Genomic DNA, 11,668 nt, shown 5'->3' with positions numbered 1-11,668 from the left:
TAACACAGCTCTATCCCTTCTCAAATCTCAACACCAGAAGCCATAAGCAACTGCCCTAGCGCCGTGCCATCAACAGCCACCTCTCACTTGGCCAAGTCACAAGTGAAGGCAGAAGATTACAAGAGCTTCTTCCTCCCTCTGAATCCTGTCCTCACTCGGCAGAAGGCACCATGCTCTCTCGCCTTCTCCCTTCTCAGCTGCACACCCTCACCATTTCCTCTCCCACAGTTTCCACTTCTACCACGCTCTCCTGCTTATTTTCTGCTTCCCGGTTCCTTTGTTCAGCCTCGCTGAGGCAACCCCACATCCCAATTCCAGGAGTCATCCCAAAGCTCTCTGGGCCAGAGAAGGTGGGGAGCCCAGAGAGTGCTCAGCACCACCTGTGGGCCACGTTCCAGGCGTTCTGGGGTAAGTCACCCCGCTGTGCCAGCGCCAGCACGGCCCCTCCGCACCACTGACAGCTCTGGAAAGGCACAAGAGAAGTACAGATGTTACTGGCAAACCATGACCAGGGCTCCTCCTTCAGCAGTATACAACACTAGATAAGAAAAATCAAAAATAATGCCATTTTAAAATATCTTGGTAGGTAGTGTTAAAAGTAATCACAAGGACATAGAATATTTAGTAAGTTTTGGTATCTTTTTAATGGGAAAATAAAGGATAACAGGAGCTCCAATATACCACAACAAAGAAACAGAGAAAGTAAAGATCTGTAAAGTAAAAATCCAAACATAAGCAATGCTTTATTGGGATATAGCAAGCAACCTATCAAATAGAGAACTGGTACAAACAGATTGAACAAGACTCTCTTTTAACAGAGATGTATGGTGATGAGACAGCTTCTTTCAGTTTTTAAAACAAGTATTCAAACTGTTAAGCATTTAAAAAAACTAATAAATCAACCATTACACCACCAATGACAGACAATATTAAAAATGTGCAGAATTTTACTCCTTTTACAAATTTCTGCATACAAAAAATGTCTGAAAACAAGTTATCATAAATTAAGAAAGGAGTAAAATGAAGCTTTTTTTGTTTTGCAAAGCAACAGAAACTTCTAAAAAACAACCATACTTTACATAGAACTACTATTAAAAACAGGTGAAAACAAGCTGAAAATTTAAAGGACAGCAAAAAAATACACAACCCAGTTTCACCTGTCAGCAACGCCTTCTGCTACCGAAGGGGTTATGTTAGTTGTATGTACAGCTTTAAACATTGCAGCATACCACGAGTAAACCTTAATAAGGTCAAAATAGGACCCTCTGCAAAAAAGGGTGAGTTGGCAAGTGCCCCATCCTAAAATTACAAGCGGTAATAATTTTAGTAGGTCTTCGGTATAAACCAAAACCTACTTCAATTGGTTTCTCTCTCCCAAAGATGCAGGTAAACTTTATTTGAGGGGGAGGAGGGTGGGGTGGTATCGTAATTCACGAAATCAAGAACATGTCTGGCTCAAAAATGAGAATGACATACCTGCCTTTTGTTCTGGACACAGTGCTGTAGCTATCTCAACATGCCCACTGACACTTCCTAAAAGAGAAAATCATTATGTACTATCTAAAAAATACACACCACCTCTCTCAGTTCAGACTCAGTATGTAGTATATTGCCAACTCTATCCAATAGGATATATATTGTCATTTGGTTTAAATTCTTAATAGATATATTCTCTCTTTACAAAGTTCCATCACATGAAACCAAATTGCTTATTTACTCTTTGAGGCACAACATGACCCCAATTAGACGATACGCTATAAAGAGTTGTTCTTTAGATGTTGTGTCTGTAGAGGTTTTACGTGATATTCATAGATTTTCAGCGCAGGCCCCAGTTTTAATGAAAGTCCAGTCAGTACATCATTTCTTGTCATCAACAGTAATGATTTGCCATCAATTTCCTATAAGAAGAATTAAAGAGTTGATAAAGACAAATGTACAAATCTAACAGATGAGAACAGTTGTGCAACACATGGAAGACTACTACAGAGGATCAGTGAGCAAAGCAGTAGCCTGTATTTGCTTGGAACTGTTTCTAGCTGTTAAACTCTGCTGTCTGCTTTTCAAGTGCTCACCTGTGCTGACTAAGGCACAAAAACTATTTAGTCAAGCACAAAACTCAAATGAGCCTAATTTCAAAATTCCCTCCTTGTAAAGCTGTTTCAAATTAATAGGTACATGTGCAGATGGCCTAATTATCAGGCATTAAGGAAGAATACTCTTAAAAAGGCGGCTTAGGAAATGCATTTCAGAAGAGTTACCATTGATAGTGATATGCAAGTTTGGACTAGTCAGGATTTGCTAATAACTTCAGGTGCCTTCTTTAAAAGACCAACCTTCCCATGTATCCTGTAGGGGGTGGGCGTAAAAAAACCCGAACAAACCCATAAGGGAGCCCTGCAGTCACAAATTTTAGACGGGCCTAATGAGGAGCATAACACTCTGAAGGAACTTCTCTTTCTCCACTTACAACAGAAGAAGCAACGGAAGTAGCAACTTCCCAGCTTAGGTCTCAAAAACTCCTACTGTTCCTGCTTAAAATTCCCACTTTTAAATCACAGTTATGTTTCCTTGCTCTCAAACTTTGCCTTCTATTTGGATTAGGAATCCTGCAGGCTTTGGATTTTTTTTCACCTCAAAACCTTGTAGTATGTTCGAAACCCACCTGTAAATGATTCAAAGGTCAAAACGGAAGAGAAAGAATCCTCATCTCTCAAGTCCTATCCCTGTTTTAGACATGGGACCATCCTTTTCTCTACACAGTCTTACAGCTCAGTCACTCTGCGCTACTTGGGAACCGGGAGCTACAGTTCAGAACACAGCCAGACCTCCAGACCTGTGACAGCCCAAAGAAATATATCGACTGATGGCATTCTCCTGCACTGTACTTCGCTCTGCTGTTGCATTCTTTTTTACTTTTAATAAAAAAACCCAAAAAACACCACCAAACCCACTTTTAAATGCTGAATTTTTTATCAATAACCAATACGTTTGCACATATTATTATATGTTATGTTGGTAACACACTGTCAACATTTTGTATTTTTATAAATACTGCAAACATCCCAGATCAGTTTATCCCACTGCTGCGTCTTCCTTGGAAATATAAAATGTTGTCTCGGAAATATCATAGATCCTGTCCTTGATTAAAACTCAGCGTGAAAAGAGGAAGGCTTACATTAGAGTTGAGCAAAAATTTGTCCAGACTGATTTCTCTCTTGATTTTACCAAGTTTATAAATACGAAATACATGGACAAACCACAACATAGTCAAAGATCCACTGAAAGCAGAATTTCTTTAAAATTTCCCTGAGATACGACTGCTAATCCCTCAGAGGAGCACAGTGTAACAGTACTTCTAAAAGAAAAAAAGTTTCCAATAACTTTTTACCCAGTTATAGCAGGTGCCTCTTTCCAATTACTGCTGAGAATGTTAATGGTTAAAACCAGTTTCTAGCCTCTCTTTGCCATTCTTCTCAATTCTTTCTGTGGGAATTTTGACACCAGCGAGTATTGTGCTCATTGCTACGACCGATCTGAAGGTGCCTTTTGTGCTGCCATTCAACGATGCTATGGAGGAAGAACAGTCCCCAGCTCGGTAGGATCCAACTGAAGCAAATCCAGTACCTGGAACAGGAGAAACTCCAAGAATAGGAAAAAATCATCTATTCCTTTCCCTTCCTCTGCCACAGGGCTACCCATGGATTCTAGAAATGCTGGCAACTATTAAGGCTTTCATTGAATAGAAAACTGATTTTCTAAACATACCTGGGTAGAAATCAGTGATTATGTATTCAGAATTCAAGTGCTTTATATCTTTATGTGTACTGTAAACTTTACCTCTTCCACTTCTTTTTAGTTTTCCACTTAAACCTGCTTCTGTAGATTTGTGAGTCATTCCTGTTTTCTGGCACCAGGTAAGACTTTCTATGCTTTGGCAACTTCTCTGAATTTCTTCTCTGCTGCTTCTCTATTTTCTGGATTTTTTTCAAGGCGCAGAATCAATTCCAGCTGTCGGTATGCCTTTCTAATGTCATCTGCAGAGGCACCCTTCCACACCACTGGAGCTAACAGTGACTCCCCACGGTGCCAGAACAACCTGGGCAGCAACGGCGCACTGTCTTCAGCAGGTAGCCAGTGGGCCAGGGAAGCTTCAAGTCCTACCAGCATTCTTTCTTCTCTTTCTCCAAGTGCCTCAGAACTGCAAGGTTTTGTAGCACCGCTATCACAACAGCACGGCAGACAGCTCAGCATCTCTTCCATGCCACGGCTCTGCTAGAAAGCAGCAGTGGACGCGAGCTAGCGTCAAACCCCCGCGGCCCTGCAGGTAAAGCATCGCAGCGAGGTCAGCAAACTACCGCTGTGTTACTGGGGCTCGTCCGGTTATTGCGACACGAATGGTTAAGAAGGCACACGGGTGATAACGAAGGTGAGGCACAGCGCTGGCCTGTCCCCAGACACAGCTAACAGCTTCGGTCTCTGGGTGAGCCACAGCCCCGGTGCCGCCAGGGCTCCTAGAGAAAGCTCAGCCACCTGCCGGCAGGCAGCAGCCCTTCAAAGGCATTCACACCCTCACCCGGCCTCTCTCTTTAGTTATCCTGTGCCCCAACTTCTTGGCTTGTCTGATTTGCTTGCTGATGTTATGTGTTTTCGTCACTGGGCAACAGCTTTCAGCTGAGTCTGTTTTCGTCAGTGAGCTCTTTTGACTTGCTGACACCAGTGGGACTCCAAAAGAATGAATAATGTATAATCATCATACAATCACCATTTCTTCCCAGCACTTACAATACAGTTCTAAAACGTATCATTCCGCACTCCTTAAAATGTCTTCTTATTTTCCTCAAAAAGTTGAAAGAAAAATTTAAGTCTTAAAAATTCTGAGTCACTTGCTTTGGGTGAGCCCAGGTGTATTCAGATTCATCAAAAGGAAGCGTGGACTCAGTTACTGTTGTGTAAAAGCTGCCTGTAATAACAGAGCTCATGATTACATTGTAGGCTGTAGATATTTTGTAAGGAAACAGTTGTGCTACCCCTACTGAAGCAGTTCAGTGGAAAACAATTTCCCAGTGTTGTAGGTAAACCAGAACACTTTACCATTTACAACCTCACTCCCCTTCCATCACCTCTTCAGGTCACAGATCAAACTAGTTTAGGTTTCTGGGGCTCACGCAAGTTGCAGTAAAAACGGCAGAGAAAACCAGAGTTGGCCAGAGCTTCAGCTGCACGCCTGGTGACTCCATAGGCAGAGGATGGCAAAGGGTTCAAAGTAAACCCAACTGCACTGCCATACCTGGATGCTCTGGGAGACTGTGATAACAAACACCATAAGCATACAGAGTTAAAGTTAATGGCTGGTAAATAGTACAGAGGAAACAGAGCACCACTAGTAAGATGTTAGGGACAGTGTTGTTCCTGGTGCTGACACAGAATGAACTGGCAGAGGTGGTACGGAGAGCCAAGCGCCGGCTGCTCCTCATGCTGCTGAGGGAATGGAAGGGGAAGGAAGTGGCAGGGACTTCTGCTGTGAGTGTCTGTCCCACACCTCCTGGCTGCATCCTGGTGGCGGCTGTCAGCCCCCTCTCTCTCTAAGGCTTTGGCATAAAGTGAAGCTGGCAGCAGAATCCCAGCAATGTTTCTATCTGTGGCTAACCTAGCAGAGCCCTGGCAACACACTGCTAAAAAGCAGCTTACTTCAGCTATCCTCCTGAAGCCACTTGCCCTCACTGCAGAACACTAATAAAACCTTTACACTCTGCTTCTATGGTACTTTCTATCAGGCTGTTGCAAATTGCTTTGCCAAAACTCATGAGTTAGCCTCACCTTGCTGCTGCAAGATCAGTAGCAATTACTGCAGTGTTATTGACAAGCCATCTGAGGTGCAGAGAGGTTAAGATATTTGATGAAAGTCAGAGGTATCTGTCAGTATAAGGAAAAAAACCCCAGAGGCAGCAATTACTTTGCCTGTGTGGGTTTTAAGCCATGTTTCCAGGGCTGTTGAGGAGCCATGGATTCTGGTATTAAGGAATAGATACACTTAAACATTTTTTTTCTTTTGCCGTTGGCCCATTTCAAATTCTGCAAACTTTGTAGCAGCTGCAGAAGCAGTCTCCCCCTGCAGCCTGCCAGAGAATTACCCAACATCAGGCTTTTCACCCCCAAGAACAAAGAGCTACGTTTAGACACCGTTATACCCATCACTTGAAGCAGATGGGATCTCACTGTCCAGGTGCTGAAGGTCAGCAAGGTTGGCCTGACCAACAGTGGTGTTATTCCATGTTAGATGGACAGTTTCTCTGCAAAGCTGCCAATAACTTGCACTAGCCCAGTGCCCTGGTAGGTCAAGCCACCTATTCCGATAACTCAGTACTAGTGTTGGTAACTAATTTCCTGGTAGCTGCATGCAAATCGATAGGCTTAGGAGGGAAGGTGCTGAACTGACCATCAGGACATGCAAGTTCCTCCTCTGTGGAACAGAGTGGGCTGCAGGCCAAGTGTAAGCCAACTTCTTTATCCTTCCCCAGCAATACACCTCACTAGGGTGCTGCTGGGTGAGTTACAGGGGGGCCATAGAGCTGTTAAGCTCACTGCCGATCAAATCCACCAGAAGAAGCCATCCATTAGCGTCAGCAGTTGCAAGGCCCAGGAATGAAGACCCAAACTCTTTCTCAGACTGAATCTTACAAACATGGTGACTTCGTGCCTAAAAAGACTCTTCTGCTTCGTTGTCCTTTCTTGTTCACTTGCACTGCCAAGTTCAATGCAATGGAGTAGCCTCTTTTTCATTCTAGTTCTTCAAAGGCAACTTACTTCTGAGGACCCCTGGATTTTATAAATACTCATTAATGCATCTGCACAATACACTAAAGGAAAAGGAAATTGCCATTCCCAGTTTAAATAACAAGACAGTGAAACTGAGCGGGTTGTATAGGGAGACGAAGTCCAAGCCGGAAAATGTGTTTAGAATCCCGACCTTTCCGATGACTGCCTTAAACAAACTCCAACCTGTTATCCACACCTTGTAGAACAATATTATTACTCAAAGAGCACAGATCCATGGATGTTAACCCAATAATACGCTCAAATCCCCCCATTAATGTGGGATTCTCACACTCATTTAAGAGTATGTAATAGGTCAATGTTAAAAACGTGCAGTGTGATAAACTGGTGGCAGTCAAAAGGTGTTTCCTAACAGATTTACCTGTTCTTGAAAGGCATTGGCTTGTTCTTCAAATCCAGCTGTTCTGAAATAATTCACAACATCAACAACAGCCCAGTCAGCAGGATCTGGAGGTCTCCCATTCTCTACTGAACTGCAAAGTAAAAATCCAGACGAGTAATCACTAAACACGTGCGAAGTGTCTGCTGCTGTGTACATCCCCTTCTTCCCTTGTTCCTCCAGGAGAAGAACCCTTTGTCGCGCCTCCCCCACCTTGATACGGAACAGTCACTCCTGTTCTCCTCCATTTCAAAGGCTTAACGCTGGAGAAAACCAAGGTACCTCTCCCTTCAGAAAAGAAGAAAGCACATGAATGTTCACATCAGCCAAAGGTAATCAGTCAGGATCTTTTCCCGTCAGAGTACTGCTTTTGCAGTTGGAGAACAAAGCCAACCATGACTGAGGTACCAAATCCCTGTATTTCAGGACTGCTGCCTATTTTCAGCTCCCAAGTACTTATAAAGATTTGCAGTGTGTGGATTATTCTTTTCCCAGGTGAAACTATGCTTCCTTGTGACATAGGTAGAAACTATGGGAAACCACCTTCACCTTGTAAAACAAAAAAAACCCAGAGAGGTACCAATGATTGCACTAATTGCTCAATATATAAACTCCCAAAAAATCGGGTTTGGACAGTAGTCAAAACAAACAACGATTCATATTTATATCCTCATCCCACATTTCTTATTCTCAAACCGCCATCACCCTACCACAGAGAACCGTTGTGTACCTGCAAGTTCTTGGTAAAAAAAAAGACACACAGTAAGCTTGATTGCTTTTCCCATAACAAGGTAGGAGGATGAAGAGCAAGATACCGAAAGAACGTCTTTAATGTGTTTCTCCAAGCCGACATCCCACTGCTCATGCCATACATTTTCCACTGTTCTGCACACTTAACCAAAATGCTAATGAAGAAATATCCAAAATGTACAGATCCCTGTCCATGTTGGCTCCTGAAGCTTAGAGATAAAATTCCGGCCCCAGGGACTCACACTGCAACCTGGATATCACCATATGCTGCTCTTGGCCTTCTAAAAGCAGCTCCTTTCACTTATCACATGGCATATACCTGTATCTCAGAGCAACGAGCAAAGGGCCAGAGTTTCATACTTCTGCTCATCAAGTAATGACTTACTTCACGAATCGCTTCACTGGTTGTCATTACACAGAAAGGCAACACTCAGCAAAACTGAAATTGAGACTATATGGCCTTATCAGAGCTACAGATAAATAAAATTAAAGAAAAATAATCAAAGAACGCCTTTCAATTAAGATTTCTGGTGTTGAGCACACTCTGAGGCTCAAGAAGTAAAATGTGAAAAGCACAACACAAAACCTAGACATATCTCTACAAGTAGCATTTGAAAAATATTCAAATCTTTGCGTATTTCCTAAGACATAGACTATCACACTTTCAATGACTCATCTACTTAAAATTAAAAATAAACTAACAAAACCCCAACCATTGAGTATTTAAAAAAATAATTTTAAAGTTATTGAATTTAATTCTTTCTAAATGGCAAATAAAAGACTCAATCTCTAAAAATACCTCCTAACTGTATTTTGCTTACTTCCAAAAGCACTTTAATTTCAAGGTAAATATGGTGTCAAACCCTCCTTCCCACAGTTTTTTGTTTCAGCTTAAGTGTGTTAGTTCTTCAAGTAGCTCTTCCTTCACCACTAGGGAACTACAGCTTGGTCCAGCCCCATCCCAAGCTCAACTGCACTGACTTCTCTATCATAGTCATTAACTAGTCACAGGAAATAATTGCAAATTCCTGCCTCAAGGAACAGCATCACGATGAACCTCAAGTGGAGCCAATTTCCACAACTACAGCTGCAGAGGACTCAAAGGCACGTGGCAGACTGCTGGAGGCTGGCTAGATTTTAACCTACGCAGATGCTCGTTTGGTTTCTAGACTTCTACCAGTCTCCTCCTTGCCCTGCTGCTGCACATGGCTCTATTTTGAGACGAGAAAAGGAAATAACAGAATAGCCATGGCTTAGCCATACGCTGGCTTATGCCAGCCACCCTGGATGCTGTACATCTTAAGTGGACTCGCATTTTAGGCTTTGTAATAAGACACTAGATACACCGATACTGAATAAAGCTGAAGCTCGCCTGGTTTTCACCACTGTCCCTGCGCCTTTATTGCCATCATGTGGCAGAAGCAGTAAGGCTTGAAAGGATAAAGCTGCGAACAATCAGATTTTATCCGAGCTATTTATAACCACTTCAGCAAAGTGCCAAACACTCCCTTTGTAGATATGTGCATGTACGTACTGTAGACATTCATTTAGAAACCACAGCTTCTGATCAGTTTAATTACAATCACCAGTTCTAAAAAGCCACCGTCAATATTAGTCGTTGAGCCTTTATCATCTAAGCCTCAGGCAAAAACGATTGAACGTAGCCTGTCCTTGCTTTGAGTGCCCTCCTTCTCCTCCCACCACAGAGTCCTCCTCACTGTGGAAGCAAGACGGGCAGCTGAAGGACATATATGATATAAGCTATTCGTGGTCACTGAACACGAGACTGCATTTTAGGCTGGTGTGGTGTAACCAATGTCTCGAGTGAAGGCGGAGTACGCTGATTGTAACGGCTGCCATCAGACCTTCTGGTGTTGTGTCGGTATCAGGTGTCTTAGCAGCATCCTGAAGTGACCATTATCACTACTGTTATTTTGTGGTTGTTATGCTGTTATTGTCATTATTTATATCGCTCCAGTGCCTGGCAGCCTAAGCATTGTCAAGTTTTCTTGGAAGGCTTATGGAAAAAAGATCTGAAGGAGAAGAATAATGTGCAGCTTTGCAGAAATGCTGTAGTTTGAGAGGACAGGCTAAGAACTCTCGCTAGTACCTTTCTTTGCGGTTTGTTGTTTGTGTTGTGTTCAGGGCTTTTTTGTTTTGGAGGGGGTTTGTAAATATATAGAGATACGTACATACCTATCTCAGCACGGCTTCTCTAACCCTAAAGCAGCAAGGCCATTTTTTTTTCCACACAGAATTCCACTTCTCAGATCATAACTTCATTCAGAATTGATAGTCCACATCTAAGAACCGCTGACCTTCGAGCATACAGAAACGCCTTCAGAACAGCTCCTATCCCTTAGCCTGCAGTCTACCACGCTAAAGAAAACTGTAAAGTGGTGCACATTATGCCTCTGTCTTCTTCCCGTCCCAGGTCTGAAGTAAAAACCCAGCAGTTCAGGGCTTTTCCAGCAAACAACTTAAAACATCTGTTCCAGAAGAGAACTGACACCAAAAACATACGCTGCTGCTACTATTCTCAGTTCTAACCAGCTGAGCACTCAGCAGAGAAGGTGTATGTCTCTGAAGGAGACACAGAGGAGAGTTCCACGTACGACACTTCTCTCCATCAGGCATCAGTTCTGCAGAAGCCACTAGCAGAGAGGTGAGCAGAGGTAAGAGCATTGGCTACAGTGCTACCACTTGCTTTACTCTGTGGCTGAGGGAAGAAATCAATGGACACAGGTATATCCCTAACTTAAGTTAGTACCTCCTACAACTCTCCACTGCTATACAGTCCTCCCACATATCGCTTTTAACCAATTTAGTGCCCGAGACTCTTCTACTTCCAAGCTGAAATACAACAAAAGTAATTAGAGAGCGAGGAAGGTTTGAACCGAGCAAAGATGGAGGTGCCTACTATTGTCAACCGCATTAAGTCAAAGGAAAACTACAACCCAAATCCATATGCTCTTTACATAAACTGACCACTATGGATTCACTTACTTTTTGACATCCAGAGAGCCATTTTCCTTGTTTTCCATGTCAACAGTTAGCATGGGGAGGATAGAGATTTCTTTTACTTCAGCAACTGATCAATAGAGGGGAAAAAAGCTGTGTTTAATTACTGGTAGCATGAAAACAGCAACATAATGATAACAGAAACATGCATTCTACAGGAATACAACCATGCTTCCACCTGAGAGCAAAGATGCTGTCAAAGACTGCAAACCAGGACACCTCAGAAGCCTGGCAAAGCAGGTAAAAGCTAATGACCTAAGAAAAGTTGACTTATACTTTAAACACAAGAGACATTTCATGCCTGAAAATCAAGGATGGTAATTTTACATTTGTTCCTTTCTGAAGCTAATAAAATTTTCATCAGACCGCGTATTCATTCACATAGAGCGTGACCTGAAATATCATAGCTAGGTGTCAAGGGATCTTGTCACGTCTCCAGTCACCCTGCTATACAGACGATCCAAAGAGACGCATTGTTTGGAGAGGGCTGGAAATCCAAAGCCTCATTTTACAACTGGGGAACCTGGGAAATAGGTGAGTGCATATAAAGCTGGTAAGAAAAGTTACTGAGTGCCAAACTCCCGAGGCCTGGAGCAGCATCTTATCCACCAGAACATCCTTCCTGCGCTAGCACAGCTTCTTCTATAGGTATGGTATGCCCAGCTCTGAGCAGGAAAGGAGCAC

The 11,668-nt window shown here is 42.8% G+C and overlaps 1 protein-coding gene across 1 annotated transcript; it reads right to left on the bottom strand.

The window, feature by feature from the left end:
- Nucleotides 1-726: 726 nt before the first annotated feature.
- SAMD13 (sterile alpha motif domain containing 13) lies at nucleotides 727-11,056 on the bottom strand. The gene is made up of 3 exons (XM_009879455.1): nucleotides 10,970-11,056; nucleotides 7,196-7,307; nucleotides 727-1,898 (listed from the first exon to the last, which is right to left on the bottom strand). The coding sequence occupies exons 1-3, from the start codon at nucleotides 11,020-11,022 to the stop codon at nucleotides 1,755-1,757; spliced, it is 309 nt and encodes a 102-aa protein (XP_009877757.1). The 5' UTR covers nucleotides 11,023-11,056; the 3' UTR covers nucleotides 727-1,754.
- Between the last annotated feature and the right edge of the window lie 612 nt (nucleotides 11,057-11,668).

The sequence above is a fragment of the Apaloderma vittatum genome, unplaced genomic scaffold (assembly GCF_000703405.1).
Source record: "Apaloderma vittatum isolate BGI_N311 unplaced genomic scaffold, ASM70340v1 scaffold21232, whole genome shotgun sequence".
Taxonomy (NCBI): domain Eukaryota; kingdom Metazoa; phylum Chordata; class Aves; order Trogoniformes; family Trogonidae; genus Apaloderma; species Apaloderma vittatum.
Note: the sequence above shows the minus strand (reverse complement) of the source record. Positions and strands in the feature narration are given on the sequence as shown.

What these genes read in the sequence shown, in the direction of transcription:
- SAMD13 (XM_009879455.1), bottom strand. Translation starts at nt 11,022, where the DNA reads ATGCTAACTGTTGACATGGAAAACAAGGAAAATGGCTCTCTGGATGTC. An exon ending in GGCTCTCTGGATGTCAAAAA is followed by an intron (nt 7,308 to 10,969) that starts GTAAGTGAATCC and finishes TTTACTTTGCAG; the next exon opens with TTCAGTAGAGAATGGGAGAC. An exon ending in CCAATGCCTTTCAAGAACAG is followed by an intron (nt 1,899 to 7,195) that starts GTAAATCTGTTA and finishes TTCTTCTTATAG; the next exon opens with GAAATTGATGGCAAATCATT.